This window comes from Oncorhynchus nerka, linkage group LG22 (genome assembly GCF_034236695.1).
Source record: "Oncorhynchus nerka isolate Pitt River linkage group LG22, Oner_Uvic_2.0, whole genome shotgun sequence".
Classification (NCBI taxonomy): Eukaryota; Metazoa; Chordata; class Actinopteri; order Salmoniformes; family Salmonidae; genus Oncorhynchus; species Oncorhynchus nerka.
In genome coordinates, this window is record NC_088417.1 from 64539900 (window position 1) to 64565131 (window position 25232).

A 25232-nucleotide genomic window follows, 5' to 3' on the forward strand; every position below is an offset into this window, starting at 1 on the left:
TGTCCTAACTGTCAAACTGCCAATGGCAAGAAAGGGGTCAAAAATCACATGAGACTCCTGAAACACTTTCAGAATGAACCATCAGTCATATAAATAAAAAATAGTATCCCTATAGGGCTTATGGCTTTCATTTCTTGTTGTAGTTCTTGGATTTAATTTCTTAGTGTAACAGGGATACTCACAATGGTCCAGCTCCCTCAGACCAAACACATCTCCTCTGTGAGAGAAGGGAGAGGCTGGCCCCGGAGAACCCGCTGGCCCAGGTACACCTCTCTCCCCTGGGGCTCCTCGCTGGCCCTGGGGCCCTGTGGGAACCACAGCACAGCCTGCCTCAACACAACACTTTACACACAACATACTAATTGAATGTGTCCAAAGGCCAAAATGCTTGGTACCTCAAGTGGTAGTGTATGGGTGTGATACAGATGTGGGGGTAAGACTTATACCTCTGGGTCCCATGGGTCCAGATTTCCCTTCGAGGCCTGTCTCTCCGGTGCGTCCAGGGGGTCCCACCACGCCTTGGGGTCCAACTGGTCCTGGGGGGCCTCTTGCTCCTTGAACAAAAACTAGTTAACTCAGTCAGAATCCCACCTGATTCAGACACTTTTCTTTTTAAACTTGCTGCACTTTTCTTTAAATTGATAACACAACAGAGTCAAATATCTGCCATGTAAAACTATGGAGGAAGAAATGTGAATAGTTAACCATCTGAGGTTCAATGAGGTCCTGCAGTAAAGTTCCTCACCTGGTAGGCCAATGGTGGGGGGAGGCATGGGGGTGGGCTGGGGTGCTCCCACCTCGTTATCTGAAGACCTATCTGGGGAGTATCTGAATGGGAGAGGTGGTGGTCCTGCCTCCTCCAGTAACACAATCTGACACAAAACAAAGTAAGATTAGTGTGTTCAGATATGAGATATGAGGCCGTGTTAATATGTTCATGTAGGCAGTACCGTTTAAATAAGATGTTTGGTTGATGCAAGCTTACCTTGGACTCAAGGATACTCAGTCTGTTATTCATATCAGTATAGCCAGTGCAGTTCATACATTCTAGGAAGAGAGAGCGAAAGAAAGAAAGAAAGAAAGAAAGAAAGAAAGAAAGAAAGAAAGAAAGAAAGAAAGAAAGAAAGAAAGAAAGAAAGAAAGAAAGAAAGAGAGAGAGGGGAGAGAGAGAGAGAGGGGTAACAGTTAGTAATACATTGTAGCTTGTTGCTTTAAGTGAGAGATACCATATTATCTCTCAAGTTAGCAGAAACAGATGAGACTCATACCTTTGTCCTTTCAATACATTCATACCATTTCACAGTGCAATGGTGTGCATTTGCAATAATGCAATTCGAATGGTAGAGGACATGGTTTGGCATATGGTTTGGCTTAAGAAGATACACATTTTCCAGCCAGAATAGCACAAAAGATAAAAACAAACAAACAGTGTGTTGGGTCAGACAGTGCTGTTGTAAGAGACAGAGAGAGGTTTCATGTAGTGGCTGGGACATTATGACGTGTGCCAGTCAAAGCAGCAGTACAGCGGCATGGTGACACAGGATGGAGAGACAGCAAACGCTGCTTAGATGACACACAGGATGGAGAGACAGCAAACGCTGCTTAGATGACACACAGGATGGAGAGACAGCAAACACTGCTTAGATGACACACAGGGTGGAGAGACAGCAAACGCCTTGTGCTTAGATGACACACAGGATGGAGAGACAGCAAACGCTGCTTAGATGACACACAGGATGGAGAGACAGCAAACGCTGCTTAGATGACACACAGGATGGAGAGACAGCAAACACCCTGTGCTTAGATGACACACAGGATGGAGAGACAGCAAACGCTGCTTAGATGAGACACAGGATGGGGAGACAGCAAACACTGCTTAGATGACACACAGGATGGAGAGACAGCAAACGCCCTGTGCTTAGATGACACACAGGATGGAGAGACAGCAAACACTGCTTAGATGACATACAGGATGGAGAGACTATGACAGACAAAAAGAAAAAAATCCAGTTTGAGTCGCTCTGGATAAGAAAGCATTGTAAATGAGAGACAGCAAACACTGCTTAGATGACATACAGGATGGAGAGACAGCAAATGCCCTGTGCTTAGATGACATACAGGATGGAGAGACAGCAAACACTGCTTAGATGACATACAGGATGGAGAGACAGCAAACGCCCTGTGCTTAGATGACATACAGTGGGGCAAAAAAGTATTTAGTCAGCCACCAATTGTGCAAGTTCTCCCACTTAAAAAGATGAGAGAGGCCTGTAATTGTCATCATAGGTACACTTCAACTATGACAGACAAAATGAGAAAAAAAAATCCAGAAAATCACATTGTAGGATTTTTAATGAATTTATTTGCAAATTATGGTGGAAAATAAGTATTTGGTCACCTACAACCAAGCAAGATTTCTGGCTCTCACAGACCTTCTTTAAGAGGCTCCTCTGTCCTCCACTCGTTACCTGTATTAATGGCACCTGTTTGAACTTGTTATCAGTATAAAAGACACCTGTTCACAACCTCAAACAGTCACACTCCAAACTCCACTATGGCCAAGACCAAAGAGCTGTCAAAGGACACCAGAAACAAAATTGTAGACCTGCACCAGGCTGGGAAGACTGAATCTGCAATAGGTAAGCAGCTTGGTTTGAAGAAATCAACTGTGGGAGCAATTATTAGGAAATGGAAGACATACAAGACCACTGATAATCTCCCTCGATCTGGGGCTCCACGCAAGATCTCACCCCGTGTGGTCAAAATGATCACAAGAACGGTGAGCAAAAATCCCAGAACCACACGGGGGGACCTAGTGAATGACCTGCAGAGAGCTGGGACCAAAGTAACAAAGCCTACCATCAGTAACACACTACGCTGCCAGGGACTCAAATCCTGCAGTGCCAGACGTGTCCCCCTGCTTAAGCCAGTACATGTCCAGGCCCGTCTGAAGTTTGCTAGAGAGCATTTGGATGATCCAAAAGAAGATTGGGAGAATGTCATATGGTCAGATGAAACCAAAATATAACTTTTTGGTAAAAACTCAACTAGTCGTGTTTGGAGGACAAAGAATGCTGAGTTGCATCCAAAGAACACCATACCTACTGTGAAGCATGGGGGTGGAAACATCATGCTTTGGGGCTGTTTTTCTGCAAAGGGACCAGGACGACTGATCCGTGTAAAGGAAAGAATGAATGGGGCCATGTATCATGAGATTTTGAGTGAAAACCTCCTTCCATCAGCAAGGGCATTGAAGATGAAATGTGGCTGGGTCTTTCAGCATGACAATGATCCCAAACACATCGCCCGGGCAAGGAGTGGCTTCGTAAGAAGCATTTCAAGGTCCTGGAGTGGCCAAGCCAGTCTCCAGATCTCAACCCCATAGAAAATCTTTGGAGGGAGTTGAAAGTCCGTGTTGCCCAGCAAAAACCCCAAAACATCACTGCTCTAGAGGAGATCTGCATGGAGGAATGGGCCAAAATACCAGCAACGGTGTGTGAAAACCTTGTGAAGATTTACAGAAAACGTTTGACCTCTGTTATTGCCAACAAAGGGTATATAACAAAGTATTGAGATAAACTTTTGTTAATGACCAAATACTTATTTTCCACCATAATTTACAAATAAATTCATTAAAAATCCTACAATGTGATTTTCTGGATTTTGTTTTCTCATTTGTCTGTCATAGTTGAAGTGTACCTATGATGAAAATTACAGGCCTCTCTCATCTTTTTAAGTGGGAGAACTTGCACAATTGGTGGCTGACTAAATACGTTTTTGCCCCACTGTACAGGTTGGAGAGACAGCAAACGCCCTGTGCTTAGATGACACACAGGATGGAGAGACAGCAAACGCCCTGTGCTTAGATGACACACAGGATGGAGAGACAGCAAACGCCCTGTGCTTAGATGACATACAGGATGGAGAGACAGCAAACACTGCTTAGATGACACACAGGATGGAGAGACAGCAAACACCCTGTGCTTAGATGACACACAGGATGGAGAGACAGCAAACACCCTGTGCTTAGATGACACACAGGATGGAGAGACAGCAAACACCCTGTGCTTAGATGACATACAGGATGGAGAGACAGCAAACACCCTGTGCTTAGATGACACACAGGATGGAGAGACAGCAAACACTCTGTGCTTAGATGACATACAGGATGGAGAGACAGCAAACACCCTGTGCTTAGATGACATACAGGATGGAGAGACAGCAAACACTGCTTAGATGACACACAGGATGGAGAGAGAGCAAACACCCTGTGCTTAGATGACACACAGGATGGAGAGACAGCAAACACCCTGTGCTTAGATGACATACAGGATGGAGAGACAGCAAACACCCTGTGCTTAGATGACACACAGGATGGAGAGACAGCAAACACCCTGTGCTTAGATGACACACAGGATGGAGAGACAGCAAACACCCTGTGCTTAGATGACACACAGGATGGAGAGACAGCAAACACCCTGTGCTTAGATGACATACAGGATGGAGAGACAGCAAACACCCTGTGCTTAGATGACACACAGGATGGAGAGACAGCAAACACTGCTTAGATGACACACAGGATGGAGAGACAGCAAATGCCTTGTGCTTAGATGACACACAGGATGGGGAGACAGCAAACGCCTTGTGCTTAGATGACACACAGGATGGAGAGACAGCAAACACTGCTTAGATGACACACAGGATGGAGAGACAGCAAACACCCTGTGCTTAGATGACACGCAGGATGGAGAGACAGCAAACACTGCTTAGATGACACACAGGATGGAGAGACAGCAAACACCTTGTGCTTAGATGACACGCAGGATGGAGAGACAGCAAACACCCTGTGCTTAGATGACATACAGGATAGAGAGACAGCAAACACCCTGTGCTTAGATGACACACAGGATGGAGAGACAGCAAACACCCTGTGCTTAGATGACACACAGGATGGAGAGACAGCAAACGCCCTGTGCTTAGATGACACACAGGATGGAGAGACAGCAAACACCCTGTGCTTAGATGACACACAGGATGGAGAGACAGCAAACACCCTGTGCTTAGATGACACACAGGATGGAGAGACAGCAAACACCCTGTGCTTAGATGACACACAGGTTGGAGAGACAGCAAACACCCTGTGCTTAGATGACACACAGGATGGAGAGACAGCAAACACCCTGTGCTTAGATGACACACAGGATGGAGAGACAGCAAACACCCTGTGCTTAGATGACATACAGGATGGAGAGACAGCAAACACCCTGTGCTTAGATGACACACAGGATAGAGAGACAGCAAACACCCTGTGCTTAGATGACATACAGGATGGAGAGACAGCAAACACCCTGTGCTTAGATGACATACAGGATGGAGAGACAGCAAACGCCCTGTGCTTAGATGACACACAGGATGGAGAGACAGCAAACGCCCTGTGCTTAGATGACACACAGGATGGAGAGACAGCAAACACCCTGTACTTAGATGACACACAGGATGGAGAGACAGCAAACGCCCTGTACTTAGATGACATACAGGCTGGATAGAGGGAAAGAAAGTAGTGAGAGGGAGGTGAGAAATGGAGAAAATGTCGTTGAGAGAGAGAAATGGAGATAGATAGAGGAATAGTGAAAGAGAGTGATGTGAAGCTTCTCTGGCAGCCTCCCTGACCATCAAGCTTCTCTATTTGCCAGAGAAAAAAACTTCCCTCCTCCTTTGCCAATTCTACCAACTCCTGGCCAAAGTGTCCTTCTCTGTCAGGCAGCTCTGAGACTTGGCATTAGCCATGTGTTCAAACGGCACCGCCACTCTGGCCCGCTCCAGTGCTTGTTCAGAGACACCCACCACGGTCCACCACCTCTGACAGGACAGCCTTACCGCTGCCTGCTGTCCGGTGCCCGTCTCTCTGCCAACATGCCATAGCAACATCACGCTATGAAGGGCAGAGAGGGGCCAGAGCCAGGCTGTCATGTCCTAAAATGCCCTGGGATTTGTAATGGAATGGAACATTGTACAACCACTCTTAGTTAATCTACTGATACTGTATGATACCTACTGTATACAGTTGAAGTGGGAAGTTTACATACACTTAGGTTGGAGTCATTAAAACCCGTTTTTCAACCACTATGTTTTTGGCAAGTCGGTTAGGACATTTACTTTGTGCACGACACAAGTCATTTTTCCAACAATTGTTTACAGACAGATTATTTCACTTATAATTCACTGCATCACAATTCCAGTGGGTCAGAAGTTTACATACACCAAGTTGACTGTGTTGACTGTGCCTCGGAAAATTCCATAAAATCATGTCATGGCTTTAGAAGCTTCTGATAGGCTAATTGACATCCTTTGAGTCAATTGGAGGTGTATCTGTGGATGTATTTCAAGGCCTACCTTCAAACTCAGTGCCTCTTTGCTTGACATCATGGGAAAATCAAAAGAAATCAGCCAAGACCTCAGATTCATGGTTCATCCTTGGGAGCAATTTCCAAACGCCTGAAGGTGCCACATTCATCTATACAAACAATAGTACGCAAGTATAAACACCATGGGACCACGCAGCCGTCATACCGCTCAAGAAGGAGACGTGTTCTGTCTCCAAGAGATGAACGTACTCTGGTGCGAAAAGTGCAAATAAATCCCAGAACAACAGCAAAGGACCTTGTGAAGATGCTGGAGGAAACAGGTACAAAATTATTTATATCCACAGTAAAACAAGTTCTATGTGGACATAACCCGAAAGGCCGCTCAGCAAGGAAGAAGCCACAGCTCCAAAACCGCCATAAAAAAAAGCCAGACTACGGTTTGCGACTGCACATGGGGACAAAGATCATACTTTTTGGAGAAATGTCCTCTGGTCTGATGACACAAAAATAGAACTCTTTGGCCATAATGATCATCATTATGTTAGGAGGAAAAGGGGGGGGGGGGGCTTGCAAGCTGAAGAACACCATCCCAACCGTGAAGCACGGGGGTGGCAGAATCATGTTGTGGGGGTGCTTTGCTGCAGGAGGGACTGGTGCACTTCACAAAATAGATGGCATCATGGGTAGGAAAAATGATGTGGATATATTGAAGCAACATCTCAAGACATCAGTCAGAAAGTTAAAGCTTGGTCACAAATGGGTCTTCTAAATGGACAATGACCCCAAGCATACTTCCAAAGTTGTGGCAAAATGGCTTAAGGACAACAAAGTCAAGGTATTGGAGTTGCCATCACAAAGCTCTGACCTCAAACCTATAGGAACTGAAAAAGCGTGTGCAAGCAAGGAGGCCTACAAATCTGACTCAGTTACACCAGCTCTGTCAGGAGGAATGGGCCAAAATTCACCCAACTTATTGTGGGAAGCTTGTGTAAGGCTACCTGAAACATTTGACCCAAGTTAAACAATTTAAAGGCATTGCTACCAAATACTAATTGAGTGTACGTAAACTTCTGACCCACTGGGAATGTGATGAAAGAAATAAAAGCTGAAATAAATCATTCTCTCTACTATTATTCTGACATTTAACATTCTTAAAACAAAGTGTTGACCTAACTAACCTAAGACGGGGACTTTTTTACTAGGATTAAATGTCAGGAATTGTGAAAAACTGAGTTTAAATGTATTTGGTTATGGTGTGTGTATGTAAACATCCAACTTCGACTGTGTTTGTGGGAATAATATTTCTTACGAAATTGAAAACATAGCCAGGGATATCCTAGGGGTTGATCAAGGAAAAGCACATGTCAGGCCTATGCTTAGAATCACCTTCATGAACTGCAGTGTTTTGTGTACATGGCATTTCCATAGCATTTCACACAAATTCTCAAAGCACTTTATGTTGTCTGTCTGGCGTAACTCTATGGAACTGGTTCCCAAACTTTTGGGGGGTTGAGAACCATTGTAGCTTTTTGAGTTCCCTTGTGACACACCAAGGGTTCTAGACAGCACTCCGTCTTAGGACACAACCCAAAAAAGAATTAGCTGCAAACCACCAGTGAATCCCGACCCATCTATGAAAAATACATCACTATGTTGTCTGGGAAAACATTGTCTGTCATTCAGCTACAGACTACATCAAAGTGTGCATTGTTGACTTGGCATAAATAAAATGCTATATGAAATTATGCCATGTGCATGTGGTTATTAATAAGTGGAATTAACATTTATGGCCTAAAAGTCGTGTTTTTCCTCCAGTTTTCTGAGTAATGAATGTGACATCAGCGTGAAGGTGTTCGTTGACACGTGGAATGTGTGGTGGGAATCATGGAATATTGCAAGTCCTGAGGTGGGATGCCAAGAGACAGACAAGGGAATGAAAAGATCAGAGAGACCCTAAAACACATTTGTTACACTATTATAAAATGTGTTTACACTGTTCTTTTCAACTCAAATCAAATTTTAAGTTTCACAAATCCAATTGGATGAGCTCATTTTTTAGGAGGGTTAGTTGCTGCCATGTACACAAAACACTGCAGTTCATGAAGGTGATTCTAAGCATAGGCCTGACGTGCTTTTCCTTGATCAACCCCTAGGATATCCCTGGCTATGTTTTCAATTTCGTAAGACATATAATTCCCACATATATACAGTAGGTATCATACAGTATCAATAGATGAACTAAGAGTGGTTGTACTATGTTCCATTCCATTACAAATCCCAGGCCACAGAATACGCATGGCAAGAAGACAAGAAGAGAAAGGAGGGTGATGATGATTATCCATTGTCTCCACTGTCAATCATGACAAACTCTGCACTGGGGTCTTTAGTCTGATGAGATACCAAAATAAAGAGGTTGATTCAAGAGATTCAGGCCATCTGCACAGCATGTGTGTGTGTGTGTGTGTGTGTGTGTGTGTGTGTGGTGGAGTTCTGTGGTGGCCTTGGCAGGTTCCCCCATCAGCCTGAGTGATCTTGAACAGTAACATGACTAATTCACGCACTCAAGCTGCCTGTTGCGTTGATGCACAATCAGGCACTGAAAGCACATTTGCAGCTTTTCCCCCCACACACATTCATATTGCTATATAATGACTGCCAGGAGGCTAGTACAGACAGAATGGTGATGTTTGTCCTGGCATAGGTACTGCAATAACATAAGACAACCTTTTATGGTCACAAAAATGTGCTGTGGCTTTCTGTGGCGTGGTTAGGGTTAGGGTTGGGGTTAGGGTTTAGGGGTTAGGGGTTGGGGTTAGGGTAAGGGTTAGGGTTAGGGGTTAGGGTAAGGGTTAGGGGTTAGGGTTAGGGGTTAGGGGTAAGGGTAAGGGTAAGGGTTAGGGGTTAGGGTTAGGGGTTAGGGTAAGGGTTAGGGGTTAGGGGTTAGGGGTAAGGGTTAGGGTTAGGGGTTAGGGTAAGGGTTAGGGGTTAGGGGTTAGGGTAAGGGTTAGGGTTCCCATGACTGTGGAAGGGCATCAAGGTCTGCAGCAGCTGGATACAGAATGGTTTCCATGCAGTGAAGAGGAGTGATAAGACAAAGTTGAGTCCATAACTTTGAAAGTCTCTTGTTGCATGTCTACTGAAAACTCAAGGATCATCTTCAAATATAGCTCAAAATCTATTCCAAAGTCCTTTTATTCATTTTCAACGGCTTACCCATGAAACATAATTGACTCAAGGTGAAATGGAAACGTGCTGCCGAGAAAAGATTCAATTCGTGTGGCTCTCCTGATGACTGAAGGACAAGTAGCCCCAGCAGCTAGCTGAATTACAGGCTGGTGTAAAACCTGTAGTATGATAAATACAGGCCTGGATGACACTACACATAGCAGGGACGCGATGTTGCCGCCTTGTGATTTTTAATTTAAATGTTTTATTTGAAACTTTATTTAACTAGGTGATGACAAGAGTCGGCCATTTTAACGAACACCACCGTTAACACTTGGCATGAGAGGCACCTCTGTAAGCCTGTGACTCTGTTGTGAGCACACTGACAGCTCTGCACCACACATCAACATATAAAGACACACAAGAAAAGCTAGATATTTGAGTGTACTGGATTTTATATATATACACATATACAGTGGCAAGAAAAAGTATATGAACCCTTTGGAATTACCTGGACTTCTACAAAAATTGTTCATAAAATTTGATCTTCATCTAAGTCACAACAATAGACAAACACGGTCTAGCTTAAACTAATAACACACAAACAATTTTACGTTTTCATGTCTTTATTGAACACACCGTGTAAACGTTCACAGAGCAGGGTGGGAAAGTATGTGAACTCTTGGATTTAATAACTGGTTGGCCCTCTTTTGGCAGCAATAAACTCAATCAAATGTTTTCTGTAGTTGCGGATCAGACCTGCACAACAGTCAGGAGGAATTTTGGACCATTCCTCTTTTCAGTTCAGCAATATTCTTGGGATGTCTGGTGTGAACTGCTTTCTTGAGGTCATGCCACAGCATCTCAAAATGGATAGAGGTCAGGACTCTGACTGGGCCACTCCAGAAGGCGTATATTCTTCTGTTGAAGCCATACTGTTGTTGATTTACTTCTGTGTTTTGGGTCGTTGTCCAACTTCTGTTGAGCTTCAATTGGCGGACAGATAGCCTTACATTCTCCTGCAAAATGTCTTGATAAACTTGGGAATTCATTTTTCCATCGATGATAGCAAGCTGTCCAGGCCCTGAGACAGCAAAGCAGCCCCAAACCACGATGCTCCCTCCACCATACTTTACAGTTGGGATGAGGTTTTAATGTTGGTGTGCTGTGCCTTTTTTTCTCCACACATAGTGTTGTGTGTTCCTTCCAAACAACTCAACTTTAGTTTCATTTGTCCACAGAATATTTTGCCAGTAGCGCTGTGGAACATCCAGATGCGCTTTTGCGATCTTGAGACGTGCAGCAATGTTTTTTTGGACAGCAGTGGCTTCTTCCGTGGTGTCCTCCCATGAACACCATTCTTGTTTAGTGTTTTACGTATCATAGACTTCCAGAGATTTTTGTACGTCTTTAGCTGACAGGATTCTTCTTAACCTCATTGAGCGTTCTGCACTGTGCTCTTGCAGTCATCTTTGCCGGACGGCCACTCCTAGGGAGAGTAGCAACAGCGCTGAACTTTCTCCATTTATAGACAGTTTGTCTTACCGTGGACTGATGAACATCAAGGCTTTTATAGATACTTTTGTAACCCTTTCCAGCTTTATACAAGTCAACAATTCTTAATCTTGCGTCTTCTGAGATCTCATTGTTTGAGGCATGGTTCACATCAGGCAATGCTTCTTGTGAATAGCAAATATTTTGTAAGTGTTTTTTTTATAGGGGAGGGCAGCTCTAACCAACATCTCCAATCTCGTCTCAATGATTGTACTCCAGGTTAGCTGACTCCTGACTCCAATTAGCTTTAGGAGAAGTCATTAGAAGTCATTCACATACTTTTTCCAACATGCACTGTGAATGTTTAAATTATGTATTCAATATAGACAAGAAAAATACAAGAATTTGTGTGTTAGTTTAAGCCCACTATGTTTGTCTATTGTTGTGACCAAGATGAAGATAAGATCTAATTTTATGACCAATTTATGCAGAAATCCAGATAATTCCAAAGGGTTCACATATTTTTCTTGTCACTGTATATATATATATATATATATATATATATATATATATATATATAGAGAGAGAGAGAGAGAGAGAGAGAGAGAGAGAGAGAGAGAGAGAGAGAGAGAGAGAGAGAGAGGGAGAGGGAGAGAGAGAGAGAGAGAGAGAGAGAGGGAGAGGGAGAGAGAGAGAGAGAGAGAGAGAGAGAGGAGGGAGAGGAGAGGGAGAGAGAGAGAGAGAGAGAGAGAGAGAGAGAGAGAGAGAGAGAGAGAAAATATAAACAACTTGCAACAATTTCAAAGATTTGACTGAGTTACAGTTCCTTTCCGCTCCACACCACTGCCACTCTCTGTTGTCATCTGTGCATAGTCACTTTAATTAACTCTACCTACATGTACATACTACCTCCACTAACCGGTGCCCCCGCACATTGACTCTGTACTGGCACCTCCCTGTATATATTGTTATTTTTTACTGCTCCTCTTTAATTACTTGTTACTTTAATCTCTTATTCTTATCCATATTTTTTGAAACTGCAATGTCGGTTAGTGGCTCGTAAGTAAGCAATTCACTGTAAGGTCCACACCTGTTGTATTCATCACATGTGACTCATACAATTTGATTTAATTTGATAAGGAAATCAGTCAATTGAAATAAGTTACTTTAACTGGCAGAATAGCAATTGTCAAAATGAATATATTGCCACGGCTGAATTTGAGTAGTTCAATGCTTCCATTGTCTCCCTCTTCTGGTTATTGGGATAAAATCCATAGTGCGGTTTAAAAATGTACATGGAAAGGTAAGCGATCCCGCATAAAATGAACACATTTACAAGAGAGAGAGAAGGAAATAGGAGGACTATCCGTACCTAACTTTAAATTGTATTTCCAGGCACTAGCATTTCATCCCATGCTAAATTGGTTAAGACATGATTCTTCCGCACCCTGGCTGAGTTTAGAGAGATATATGTTGTCTCCTATTGACCTGGAAGAGGTGGTCTTCTACGCTTTGGTCCTATTATTGCTCACACAATCTCTATTTGGTGCAAAATGTTAAAACAATGAAACTGGGGATCAAAATGGCATGCCCATATTCCAATATTTCACACTAATGCCTTGTGATCTGTAGGGTGGCCTTTTGCATCCCCTCAATGGTCCAAATGTGGAATTCGTATCCTTGTCGATATCATGGACCATTTGAGAACATTCCAAAATTTGACAACTTTTTTCTATATTTACAACTTAGGTCAGCTATGCTGGCCTATAGAGTCCCTTGGGAACACAACTACCGAACCATCCAATGAGGGTATTTATAAATACATGATCTGGGCTCCCGAAACAACTGATCTGACGTGGGAGTGACCTGTAGTTAAATGCTTCTGGGACAAAGTTACAAAATTCATTTTGAAATGCATGAATGTAAATATTCAATGCTTTGCATCTACTATGTTACTTAACGATGATAGCTCCTTGAATCTCAATAAATCAGAGACCATTGCTGCTGGTAGGCTGCACTGTTGCAAATAATATGTTGGCTCTGGACAAATACACTTGACTTTGTAAAGAATAATCTCAGCTAAAGCCCAAAATCTATAAAGCCCAAACATACAAATAAAATATACAGTATATAGTGGTGGTGTGGGGGGAGGGGTCATTGACAAGCAACCTTAGTTGATGGGGGTGGGGGGGTGAAGGCGTGGAAAACATGGTTTCTGGGTGGCGGAGGGGCGGGAAGTAGATGGTTGGATGGAGACATGTTGGATGGGTGGGGTTGGGGGAATGGGATGGGAGGTTGGGGGTGGAGGCTCACTTCTTTTTGTAGATTTTTTTTGCTAGCAAACTATGAAATTATATGAGTTTGTGGATTGTGTCCCCCCCTCCCCCCACACACACACACAAACACACCAGAAAATGACCAGATGAATAAAGATTTGGTCACTAAAAAAAGAACAGTTCTTTTTAAAAGGAGACAGGACAGGAGATGCCGTTTCAGCACAAAAGAAAGTTGACATTTTGGGGCACGAGAGTGAAAGATAGATGAGCCGCTAAACTAACAGCCAGAGTGTGGCCTGTCTAACCTCATAAAGACCTATTTTCACTTACCCCTGAGGAGAAACTCCCAGCCACATATTGACCTGAACCCCAGAGCCTCCTCCTGCTGCCTCACAGAGGTCAAGGGTGGACGTGCAGGATGGGCAGAAGTGAAGAAACTGGCTCCTCAACACAGGAACAAACTTGAAGAGTTATAGGCTGTAATTGTTGCCTCATTTGGCATCATGTTAAACAGATCATGTCCAGCAGGATGGAGCCTAGATATCTAGCCGAAACGCTAGTATTTTGTCAGTTCGCTCAAGACTATCATTGCCATCATTGCATGATTACACAAAAATGATGCCTGCACATCTCAAGTTAGGATTTGGCCCATTGTGCAATAGGGGGGTGTACAATGTCCCCTACATCTATAAGAGGAAGATACCGATCATAAACAGCCTTGTAGACAGATAACTTCTCTTCCACACCTGCTAGTATTTTTCATCTCATGCGGTGTAGCTATTAGGGTTGATCCATCTTGTCTTTTAAAGCCATTATGATACATAGTTCTGTGATGGATTTACCTCTTGCTGTATTTATTTTGTCTTACTTTGTTACAGATACTGTACGGTGTACGGTCAACGTCTCCTCCTTTCTTCCTCTTCCACAGTAAGAGATATGAATTTATGAACTGTTGACCTTGACGGTGCTTTCTCTGCTCCATGGATCTGAGGCTCAGGTAAGTCTATACGGGTCACATTTCAAAGGATGAAGTGCGCCCAGAGTCCGACATCCTGGCACAGACTGCTGTCTGGTCTAAATCCAGGCGTGCTTTTCCTGCGGTGTAGTGTACCACTGGGTAAAGGTCTACCTTAAGACCACTGGACAGGGGAGAGGAGGTGGAAAATACAGATGTTCTCTTCAGTCAGCAGTAAAAGAGAGCGAGAGAGAGAGAGAGACACCCCCTGAAGACAATGAAGTATGCAGAGCCAGAGAGGTGAATACTTTCCCAGATGGAGAGATGGGGTGGAGGACCCATTGGACATTTTTGGCAGCTACTCCACTGGTTCACGAGAGGCAGTAAGCAGATGATAAGGACAGTTGAGGTTTTGAAATGTACACACCATACGCATGCACGCTTCGCACATATGCCCAAACACACACACACATCGACTTGAATAGAGGAACAGATGAGTTATGAAGCATCTTCACGGTGAAAAGTTCATTGCAATAAACTGCACGCAAAACAGATACACATAAACAATCTCTCCACACTCACGGAACACACCCATCGACACATAGTTGTGGAGGAAGATGTTTCTGGAAATGTGGCTTTGCAGCTCAGGGCATAAAAACACCAGTCTCCCTCAGCGACAGAGCTGGGCTAATAATAGCACATCTCCCAGACAAAACAAATGGGTCTACAACCTCTTCCTATGCCTATTTTACAGTATGTACAGTGTGTAAAGCACAATATTTATACTGCATGTGTCCAGCTGCAAGCTAATCCTGATCCAGACCATTGTAAACCCCCCCTTGCAGAATGAGATTGTTAGACTAGGTCTACCTGGGGCAGATTTGACAGACCACTCTCTGAGGTGGTCTCTAGCTGTCTGACTGTACCCATAAACAAAATAGACTTGATCACACAAACACAGCTCAAAACAAAGCACAAGCCACTACTTAGTGGTGAAATTGTCATAAAAGACCAAATGGGGGACATTCCCTCTTCTCGTCCCTTATGCGATGTCTAGCCCCAATCCAACTAACCCAAGCCACAACAACAAGACAAATTCTAAACAATCCCTCACAAACTTGCAGATCCTTTGTCTGTTTTAAAACGAACCCAACCTACATTGTTAGTGATTCCATTGACATGAACTATTCTAACAAAGTTGACTTGTTTCAATGGCTGTTGTGCCTGATGAGATGGGTTATCGCCATATAATATAAGGCACTTAGAGACCTTGCGGATACCATTCCTTGTACTTCATCTACTTTATTACTGCGTTATGCACCACCATTTAGAATAAAGTGGTGGTATCATCTGACTGAGTCAGACTCAGAGATGTAAACGGAGCTGGGTGGATTTGGCAGACTTTATCAACGTGAGGGGGAGACCTCCCTGCTGAGGAGCGTTTGACACATTTCTCAGCTCGAACACTCAAAACTATGCGAAATTTTAAATGCTCAAAGGAATGAATGATTCCATGCCTTGTGTAATTCAGACCTTCTGGTACTGTACAGTAACAGGGGTCATATGCTCTCACTTAACGGCCCTTTTAAGCTTTACAACTCGCGCACTATAATGTGCATACGTACGTACTCACAGAAATCTTTCAGAGTGCTTTATGTTTAAGAGTAAGATGGATGGACTGTTGACAAGGCTGATTGTGCTATCTGATTAAAACAGGGAGCCATGTAGCCATCTAGGATTTTTGTTAAAGCTCCTAAATGAAACTAGCAGTCTCTTCTGTAGGCCTATAGACATCAAAAGGGGACCATGGAGCTCTCCCAGAAGTTTGGTTGGTGCATAAAATCTGTGAATTCAGATACAGTGGGGCAAAAAAGTATTTAGTCAGCCAGCAATTGTGCAAGTTCTCCCACTTAAAAAGATGAGAGAGGCCTGTAATTTTCATCATAGGTACACTTCAACTATGACAGACAAAATGAGAAAAAAAAATCCAGAAAATCACATTGTAGGATTTTTAATGAATTTATTTGCAAATTATGGTGGAAAATAAGTATTTGGTTAATAACAAAAGTTTATCTCAATACTTTGTTATATACCCTTTGTTGGCAATGACAGAGGTCAAATGTTTTCTGTAAGTCTTCACAAGGTTTTCACACACTGTTGCTGGTATTTTGGCCCATTCCTCCATTCAGATCTCCTCTAGAGCAGTGATGTTTTGGGGCTGTTGCTGGGCAACAAGGACTTTCAACTCCCTCCAAAGATTTTCTATGGGGTTTGATCTGGAGACTGGCTTGGCCACTCCAGGACCTTGAAATGCTTCTTACGAAGCCACTCCTTCGTTACCCGGGCAGTGTGTTTGGGATCATTGTCATGATGAAAGACACAGCCATGTTTCATCTTCAATGCCCTTGCTGATGGAAGGAGGTTTTCACTCAAAATCTCACGATACATGGCCCCATTCATGCTTTCCTTTACATGGATCAGTCGTCCTGGTCCCTTTGCAGAAAAACAGCCCCAAAGCATGATGTTTCCACCCCCATGCTTCACAGTAGGTATGGTGTTCTTTGGATGCAACTCAGCATTCTTTGTCCTCCAAACACGACGAGTTGAGTTTTTACCAAAAATTTAGACGTTGGTTTCATCTGATCATATGACATTCTCCCAATCTTCTTCTGGATCATCCAAATGCTCTCTAGCAAACTTCAGACGGGCCTGGACATGTACTGGCTTAAGCAGGGGGACACGTCTGGCACTGCAGGATTTGAGTCCCTGGCGGCGTAGTGTGTTACTGATGGTAGGCTTAGTTACTTTGGTCCCAGCTCTCTGCAGGTCATTCACTAGGTCCCCCCGTGTGGTTCTGTGATTTCTGCTCACCGTTCTTGTGATCATTTTGACCCCACGGGGTGAGATCTTGCGTGGAGCCCCAGATCGAGGGAGATTATCAGTGGTCTTGTATGTCTTCCATTTCCTAATAATTGCTCCCGCAGTTGATTTCTTCAAACCAAGCTGCTTACCTATTGCAGATTCAGTCTTCCCAGCCTGGTGCAGGTCTACAATTTTGTTTCTGGTGTCCTTTGACAGCTCTTTGGTCTTGGCCATAGTGGAGTTTGGAGTGTGACTGTTTGAGGTTGTGGACAGGTGTCTTTTATACGGATAACAAGTTCAAACAGGTGCCATTAATACAGGTAAATAGTGGAGGATAGAGGAGCCTCTTAAAGAAGAAGTTACAGGTCTGTGAGAGCCAGAAATCTTGCTTGTTTGTAGGTGACCAAATACTTATTTTCCACCATAATTTGCAAATAAATTTATTAAAAATCCTACAATGTGATTTTCTGGATTTTGTTTTCTCATTTTCTCTGTCATAGTTGAAGTGTACCTATGATGAAAATTACAGGCCTCTCTCATCTTTTTAAGTGGGAGAACTTGCACAATTGGTGGCTGACTAAATACTTTTTTGCCCCACTGTAAATAAAAAGGTGTGATGGGTCCGGACTCAAAAAGATGTTGCATAAAGCTTACTACATTTCTGGATTGTTGTATTATTTTCACTGCATCAGGGACAACGTACACATACGTTTTGGCTTTGCAGCCTTGTTCAGTGTGTAGGTACACATCTTTTTCATTCATAGACATAGAAAGGTCACTGTGAAGTATGAACTGTGTTTAGTTACTCGACAGATGGGTACGCCAGCTGTTTTGCAAAGTATCCCCTTCCAAACAGTTGCTTATAAAGGACATGTCAAAATGATGGCAGATTCTGGAATTACAGTATTACTTGAGTTTGAGGAATGAGGCTTGATTAAACTGCTGGCTTACTTAGAGCTCTGCAATCAGCTGGCATGTGGCTGAATGCTAAATGGAGCTCCCCAGTAGAAGTGGCCAGCCCCAACCCCTCCCTCAGCGGTCAGTCAGAGTTGGGCCTGGCTGTGTCTTCTCAGTCTCCTTAGTTCTGGCAGATTTACGGGAGGTCACAGTGTGGCAAGTTTAGGCACACTTCCTGGTGGACTGTCAATTCCCCAACATACTAACTCAAGGTAACTCAAGGAGTCAAAGTGATTTGAGTAAAGAGCTGTGGAAAAATGTGCTTTCAGTTTGGGCAAGCGTTGCACAAAAGATATCTGAACCCTAGTGGAGGATACATATGCTAAAGTAAAACTTTGTCAGGGGATACTTTAAGTAGTCATTCTACACTCCACGTCCACTGTCCCCAGCCATGATGCTTTGATGGAAGATGGAACTTGAAGTCAAACCATAATAAGTCATTGTGTCCTGCTTGTTTTCTCATAGCTCTTCACATCAGCATACAGCAGTTTCCTACTGTGTGCAGCTGCTCCTCTTATGTCTTTATCATCCAAACAACATTCTCAGTGTTCTCCTGTTTCTCATGCTACAAGCCCAAGCAAATAACACCAGGGAAAGGATTTGATCGTGCCGCTATCACAATGAGTCTGCAGGAATTTATGGGAAAACAGGTTGGCCAAAGATTGTCTGCATTGAACACCATCCTCTTCATAACTCAAGGTGGGACTAACCGTACCCCCAAACACATCAACTCCATGATCCCAGACTAACTCCAATTTGCATACTGTCCCAACAGATCCATAGACGACGCGATCTCAATTGCACTCCACACTGCTCTCACCCACCTAGATAAGAGGAATACTTATGTGAGAATGCTGTTCATTGACTACAATGACTACAGCTCAGCGTTCAACACCATAGTCCCCTCCAAGCTCGTCACCAAGCTTAGGACCCTGGGACTGAAAATGGAGCTTCAGAGGGTGGTGTAGACAGCCCAGTACATCACTGGGGCTGAGCTCCTTGACATTCAGGACCTGGCCATCCAGGCGGTGTGAAAAGAAGGCCCGGAGCATGGTGAAAGACTCCAGCCACCAAGCCATAGACTGTTCTCTTGGCTTCCGCACGGCAAGCAGTACCGGTGTATCAAGTCTGACACCAACAGGTTCCTGAACAGCTTCTATACCCAAGCCATAAGACTGCTAAATGGCTAACTAAATAGCTAACAAAATGGCTACGCAGACTATCTGAGTTGACTCCTGTATTTTATAAAAAATCTCTATGCACACTCACAGGGTCCTACATACTCACGCACACTGACACTCCATAATTTACCCACACACACAATATGCACATACACTTACAGTATATTGACTCTACACGCACACACACACACACACACACACCCACTCACATACAATCATCATATTCACTGCTGCTACTCTGTTTATCATATATCCTGATGGCTAGTCACCTTACCCCTTTATATACAGTTGAAGTCGGAAGTTTACATACACCTTAGCCAAATAACATTTAATCCTAGTAAAAATTCCCTGTCTTAGGCCAGTTAGGATCACCACTTTGTTTTAAGAATGTGAAATGTCAGAATAATAGTAGAGAAAATGATTTATTTGAGGTTTTATTACTTTCATCACATTCCCCGTGAGTCAGAAGTTTACATACACTCAATTAGTATTTGGTAGCATTGCCTTTAAATTGTTTAACTTGGGTCAAACGTTTTGCGTAGCCTTCCACAAGCTTCCCACATTAAGTTGGGTGAATTTTGGCTCATTTTTCGTGACAGAGCTGGTGCAACGAGTCAGGTTTGTAGGCCTCCTTGCTCGCACACGCTTTTTCAGTTCTGGAATAGTGTGAGTCTATGTCCCACTCTGAACCTGAACCCTAACCCTTAACCTCTAGGGAAGTGAGCCGGATCCCTCTCTTACGGCCTGTGGGGCCACAGTGTGTCCACCTGTCCCGTTCAGCTGTCTTCTACCATTTCCTGCTCTGCAATCCACTGCGCTCCACTGTCTATCCGTCTGTCTGTCTGGTTCTCATGTTCCTTGGTGCAATGTGTCATGCCATTCCATGTTGATTATCACTTACCAAAGCTGATATTTATTGGCAGTTGGATGAACAACTGACGGAAGCTTAATGGGACAATGTATCTTTTCCAGTCTAAGGTTGTAGTTATTGCTTGCTACTAAGTGATATGGGCCTGTCCAGCTTGGGAACTTCCTCTTCAAGAAAAATACAAACTTGGTTCTCACAATCAAACCACTGTTTGCGCGTATGAACCGTATCTCTGTAGTGTGTTAATAATAGTAAACTAATGTATGTTTTTCCTTACAGTAGGTAGAGCTAGCATCTGTTTATGTTTTCCATACTCTTATCAATCAGTACGTTGCAAGGCGACAGCAATATGTGGAATTCATGTGAATGGTGGAGAATGTTCTCAGATGTTAAATTAGCCATGCATGCTGTGTGATATGAAACAAGTTATGGAAAAACAAATCATCTGCATTATAATCAGTTCACTTGAGGACAAACAGAAATAGAGTTTACATGGCAGATTTCCAAGCAAAGGTGCAAGGTTGTGTGAGTTAACCCTGTTACATCTGGGGTGCGTTAATGAACTACAAACACATATCCACTCAAACCACTTCTTACCAGACACGTCTCTACATTGTAACTCACACACTCAAATTTATGTGGCTGTACATGTGGCTGAACTACAGAGAAATATATGGGTCGACGTGACCCAATGCAACCCAACACGACCCAGTCTTGGGAAGTCTGTTTGACAAAACCATTAAACACATTGACCAGAAAAAAAAACAATGGGGACTCAACATATGTAGATCTGGGTTTCATGACAGAGTTATCACTTCCAGTTACCATGAGGGAAAAACCCTTGTTCACCTTGACATTTAATCAAACATGTTGACTGCTTGAGCTTCCACATAAGAATAGCAATAGGGCATTTCCCAAATTTCGATGATCACTTTTTCCCAAAAACATAAAACACAGGTGAAATAAATTGGAACGCCAGTGTTCACAACGCAGCACCAGGGATGGATGGATGGTAGAGATGGGGTCACCGAGGAGCACTGGGGAGGTCCTGGCAGAGCCCCAGTTGAGCTCTTTAACTACTGCCCCATTATTGTTTTAGATATGGACTACAAAATATCCCCGGACATTGCTCAGCCAGAGATAGGCATCAGAAAGGCCGTGTCGGAGGACGAGGGAAGTAGGAGGGGCCGAGGTGGAAGGGGAAATGAGAACCAGGCTCCAGAGTCCCCCAGCGTTGTGATTCCCCTCCAGTCTCACAATCAGAGGGGATGGAAGAGCTCATCTGGACCTTACATAAACACTGCCTGGTTCTCTCTACAACACACCCCAAGATCACTACTGGAGAACTCCATCAAAACCCCATCGGCAACTAAAACAACAGAAAGAGTTGATGATCTGTGTATCTCAGAAGAACTACTGCTTACAGTCATTGTGGTTTAAAGTGGTGATAATCTCTTGATTGGAGATGAGTTTAATGCTCTTACATTTCAGCAGCACACAGGCTTGTCTGTGATCAGAGTTAAACGGAGTTGAAGGGACAGGCACATCCCCCTCTTTGGAAGGCTGACCACATTTCCCATTAGAGTGTTCACAGTAGGGAAGCACATCACTAATGTCTTGCGATGAGGGGGAATGTCAAGACATGGCCCGGGGTACTGCATTTCCATCCCATGTTTGATGTCACTGAAACACGCAGGCTTCGTCTTGACGCAGTGGGGCGGATATATTTGGCCTAACCGAAATGTTTTGAGGAGGATTTTGCCCTTAATTGGTAAAGATGGGATCTGCTGCCGTCAGATGTCCGTGTTGGTCTCCTATGGAGCAGAGGAGGAAGTGGCCTGCCGGGGGCTGCTTGGGGGCTGGAGCTGACCAACTCTCCATGGAACATCCTTTCAAGCAAGCGTCTCACCAAAATATTTTCTTAGTTCAACCGAACACAGAAGGTCACTAGTTCTGAGAGGCCCTTTGACCAAGGCCTTGAGCCTTGAGAACAAAAGTAGAGAGGAGAGAGGGAGTGAGAAAGGAGAAGAGAAAGACAAGGAGAGGGTGGAAGCTTGATTGATTGACCATACCAGTAGAAATTGGTCTGGAAGGGGGAGAAGGGGGAGAAGGAGACCTATGCCTATCTGTCTTTAATGCTGACTTCTAGGGAGTTTCTGTACATAAGCTCAAGGTACCTAAGTCACTACCGTTTGACTGTCGAAGACTAACAATCATCACAGGCACTCAATTTCTTTCTCTACTATCAAATGGAACCTACAGTTGAAGTCGGAGGTTTACATACGCTTAGGTTGGAGTCATTAAAACTAGTTTTTCAACCACTCCACAAATTTCTTGTTCACAAACTGTAGTTTTTGCAAGTTCATTAGGACATCTACTCTGTGCATGACACAAGTCATTTTCCAACAATTGTTTACAGACAGGTTATTTCACTTGTAATTCACTGCATCACAATTCCAGTGGGTCAGAAGTTTACATACACTAAGTTGACTGTGCCATTAAACAGCTTGGACAATTCCAGAAAATGATGTCATGGCTTTAGAAGCTTCTGATAGGATAATTGACATCATTTGAGTCAATTGGAGGTGTATCTGTGGATGTATTTCAAGGCCGACCTTCAAACTCAGTGCCTCATTGCTTGACATCATGGGAAAATCAAAAGAAATCAGCCAAGACCTCAAAAAAATAATTGTAGACCTCCACAAGTCTGGTTCATCCTTGGGAGCAATTTTCAAACGACTGAAGGTACCACGTTCATCTGTACAAACAATAGTATGCAAGTATTAACACCATGAGACCACGCAGCCGTCATACCGCTCAGGAAGGAGACGGGTTCTGTCTCCTAGGGATGAACGTACTTGGGTGCGAAAAGTGCAAATCAATCCCAGGACAACAGCAAAGGACCTTGGGAAGATGCTAGATGAAACAGGTACAAAGGTATCTATATCCACAGTAAAACAAGTCCTATATCGACATAACCTGAAAGGCCGCTCAACAAGGAAGAAGCCGCAGCTCCAAAACCGCCATAAAAAAGCCAAACTATGGTTTGCAACTGCACATGGGGACAAAGATCGTACTTTTTGGAGAAATGTCCTCTGGTCTGATGAAACAAAAAGGGCCATAAAGACCATTGTTATGTTTGGAGGAAAAAGGGGGTGGTGTGCAAGTTGAAGAACACCATCCCAACCGTGAAGCACGGTGGTGGCAGCATCATGTTGTGGGGGTGCTTTGATGCAGGAGGGACTGTTGCACTTCACAAAATAGATGGCATCATGAAGAAGAAAAATGATGTGGATATATTGAAGCAACATCTCAAGACATCAGTCAGAAAGTTAAAGCTTGGTCGCAAATGGGTCTTCCAAATGGACAATGACCCCAAGCATACTTCCAAAGTTGTGGCAAAATGGCTTAAGGTCAACAAAGTCAAGGTATTGGAGTGGCCAACACAAAGCCCTGACCTCAATCCTATAGAAAATGTGTGGGCAGAACTGAAAAAGCGTGTGCGAGCAATGAGGCCTACAAACCTGACTCAGTTACACCGGCTCTGGCAGGAGGAATGGCCCAAAATTCACCAAACTCATTGTGGGAAGCTTGTGGAAGGCTACCTGAAAAGTTTGACCCAAGTTAAACAATTTAAAGGCAATGCTACCAAATACTAATTGAGTGTATGTAAACTTCTGACCCAATGGGAATGTGATGAAAGAAATAAAAGCTGAAATAAATCATGATCTCTACTATTATTCTGACATTTAACATTCTTAAAACAAAGTGGTGATCCTAACTGGCCAAAGACAGGGAATTTTTGCTAGGATTAAATGTCAGGAATTGTGAAAAACTAAGTTTAAATATAGTTGGCTAAGGTGTATGTAAACTTCCGACTTCAACTGTACATACCATCTGCATGTTGCGGCTCAAACTTTTCTTGCCCAAGAATTGTCAATAAAACCTCAGATTTATTCCTGGTCACAGTTCGTGTTCCACCAATGGTTTTCCTTAGACTATCTTTTCCGATAAAGCCAAGTGAGGAGAAATCAGTGGCTCCATGACTGCACGGTCCTGTAAGTGCTCAGGGACGCCTCTTGCTTTTGGCAGGATGAGCTACAGTATGCTTTAGCAGCGCTGGAGACTCGCCACCGGCAATCTCCAAAACCCAGCGACGATGTTCCGCCTCAGATTTATTGCTTTATAATGGGGATATCCTCCTCAGTGGTCATTACCACAGACAGAGACTCAGGCTCCAGCTTCGTTAGCAGGCTTTTTCCCGGCCGTCCAAACAATCTCATGAGAGACTTAGGTGTGCCACAAACCTAGTAAAGTGGTGATTTAAACAAACGCAGTGGGATTTTAGCCGCTATTTGATTTATGGAGCCGGTCAATACAATAGCGGTAAGTGGAGGCTGGGATAGTACGGTAGGGTGCAGGGGCTGTAGGGATGCTGTTACCGACGGTCTGTGCCTGTGGACGTAACGAGCAGTGAGAACAGTGTGCTGGCTTACATGGACTGCTGTCTGGGAACCCTACAGCACACAGACAGATTAACAGTCTGGTTATTACTGAACTGACTCCCATCTTCAGCTCTTACTGGTCCACTTAGGCAGAGACAGGAGGAAAAGATGGGATCGGGAGAGAGAGAAACAAAGAGTGTGAAGAAGAGAAGAGAGGGAGCTACATACTACAGGCCACAGTATAATTCATGCTCACACAAAGTTTTTAAAAACGTGCACACATACTGCACACATACTGCACACATACTGCACACATACTGCACACATTCACTCACACTGAGCAGTGAATTCACTTGGAGGCATTTAGTACCGCTTGCCTGCTGTGTACTATGTAGGTAGCAAAAGGACCATCAGAATGAGTCAATTGTCCAATAGTCCTTACCTACTGTACACAGACTGAGTAAATATTAAAATGTTTGCGTCTGCGTGACCTCTAATTCAAATCCAGAACTTCAAGAGAAAACAAGCAGATGTCACTGATTCGTAAATAATCAGCTGACATTGAACACACAACTCTTCTTGTGTGCTTAAAAGATAGTAAGCAATTGTTTCCCAGTCCATTGTAGTTGGAGTGTGACAGGAGGTGATACCCATGACTAGAGGC

General features: G+C 43.7%; 1 protein-coding gene across 1 annotated transcript in view; it reads right to left on the reverse strand.

Moving 5' to 3' along the window:
- The window catches only part of LOC115104661 (collagen alpha-1(XXVI) chain-like), a 48364-nt gene that overhangs the window by 11208 nt on the left and 11924 nt on the right, over positions 1-25232 (reverse strand). Inside the window, exons 4-7 of the mRNA XM_029626013.2 lie at positions 986-1047; positions 746-872; positions 447-554; positions 183-305 (exon numbers count right to left, since the gene is read on the reverse strand). Coding sequence (XP_029481873.1) covers positions 183-305; positions 447-554; positions 746-872; positions 986-1047 — 420 coding nt within the window. The remainder of the gene's footprint in view (positions 1-182; positions 306-446; positions 555-745; positions 873-985; positions 1048-25232) is intronic.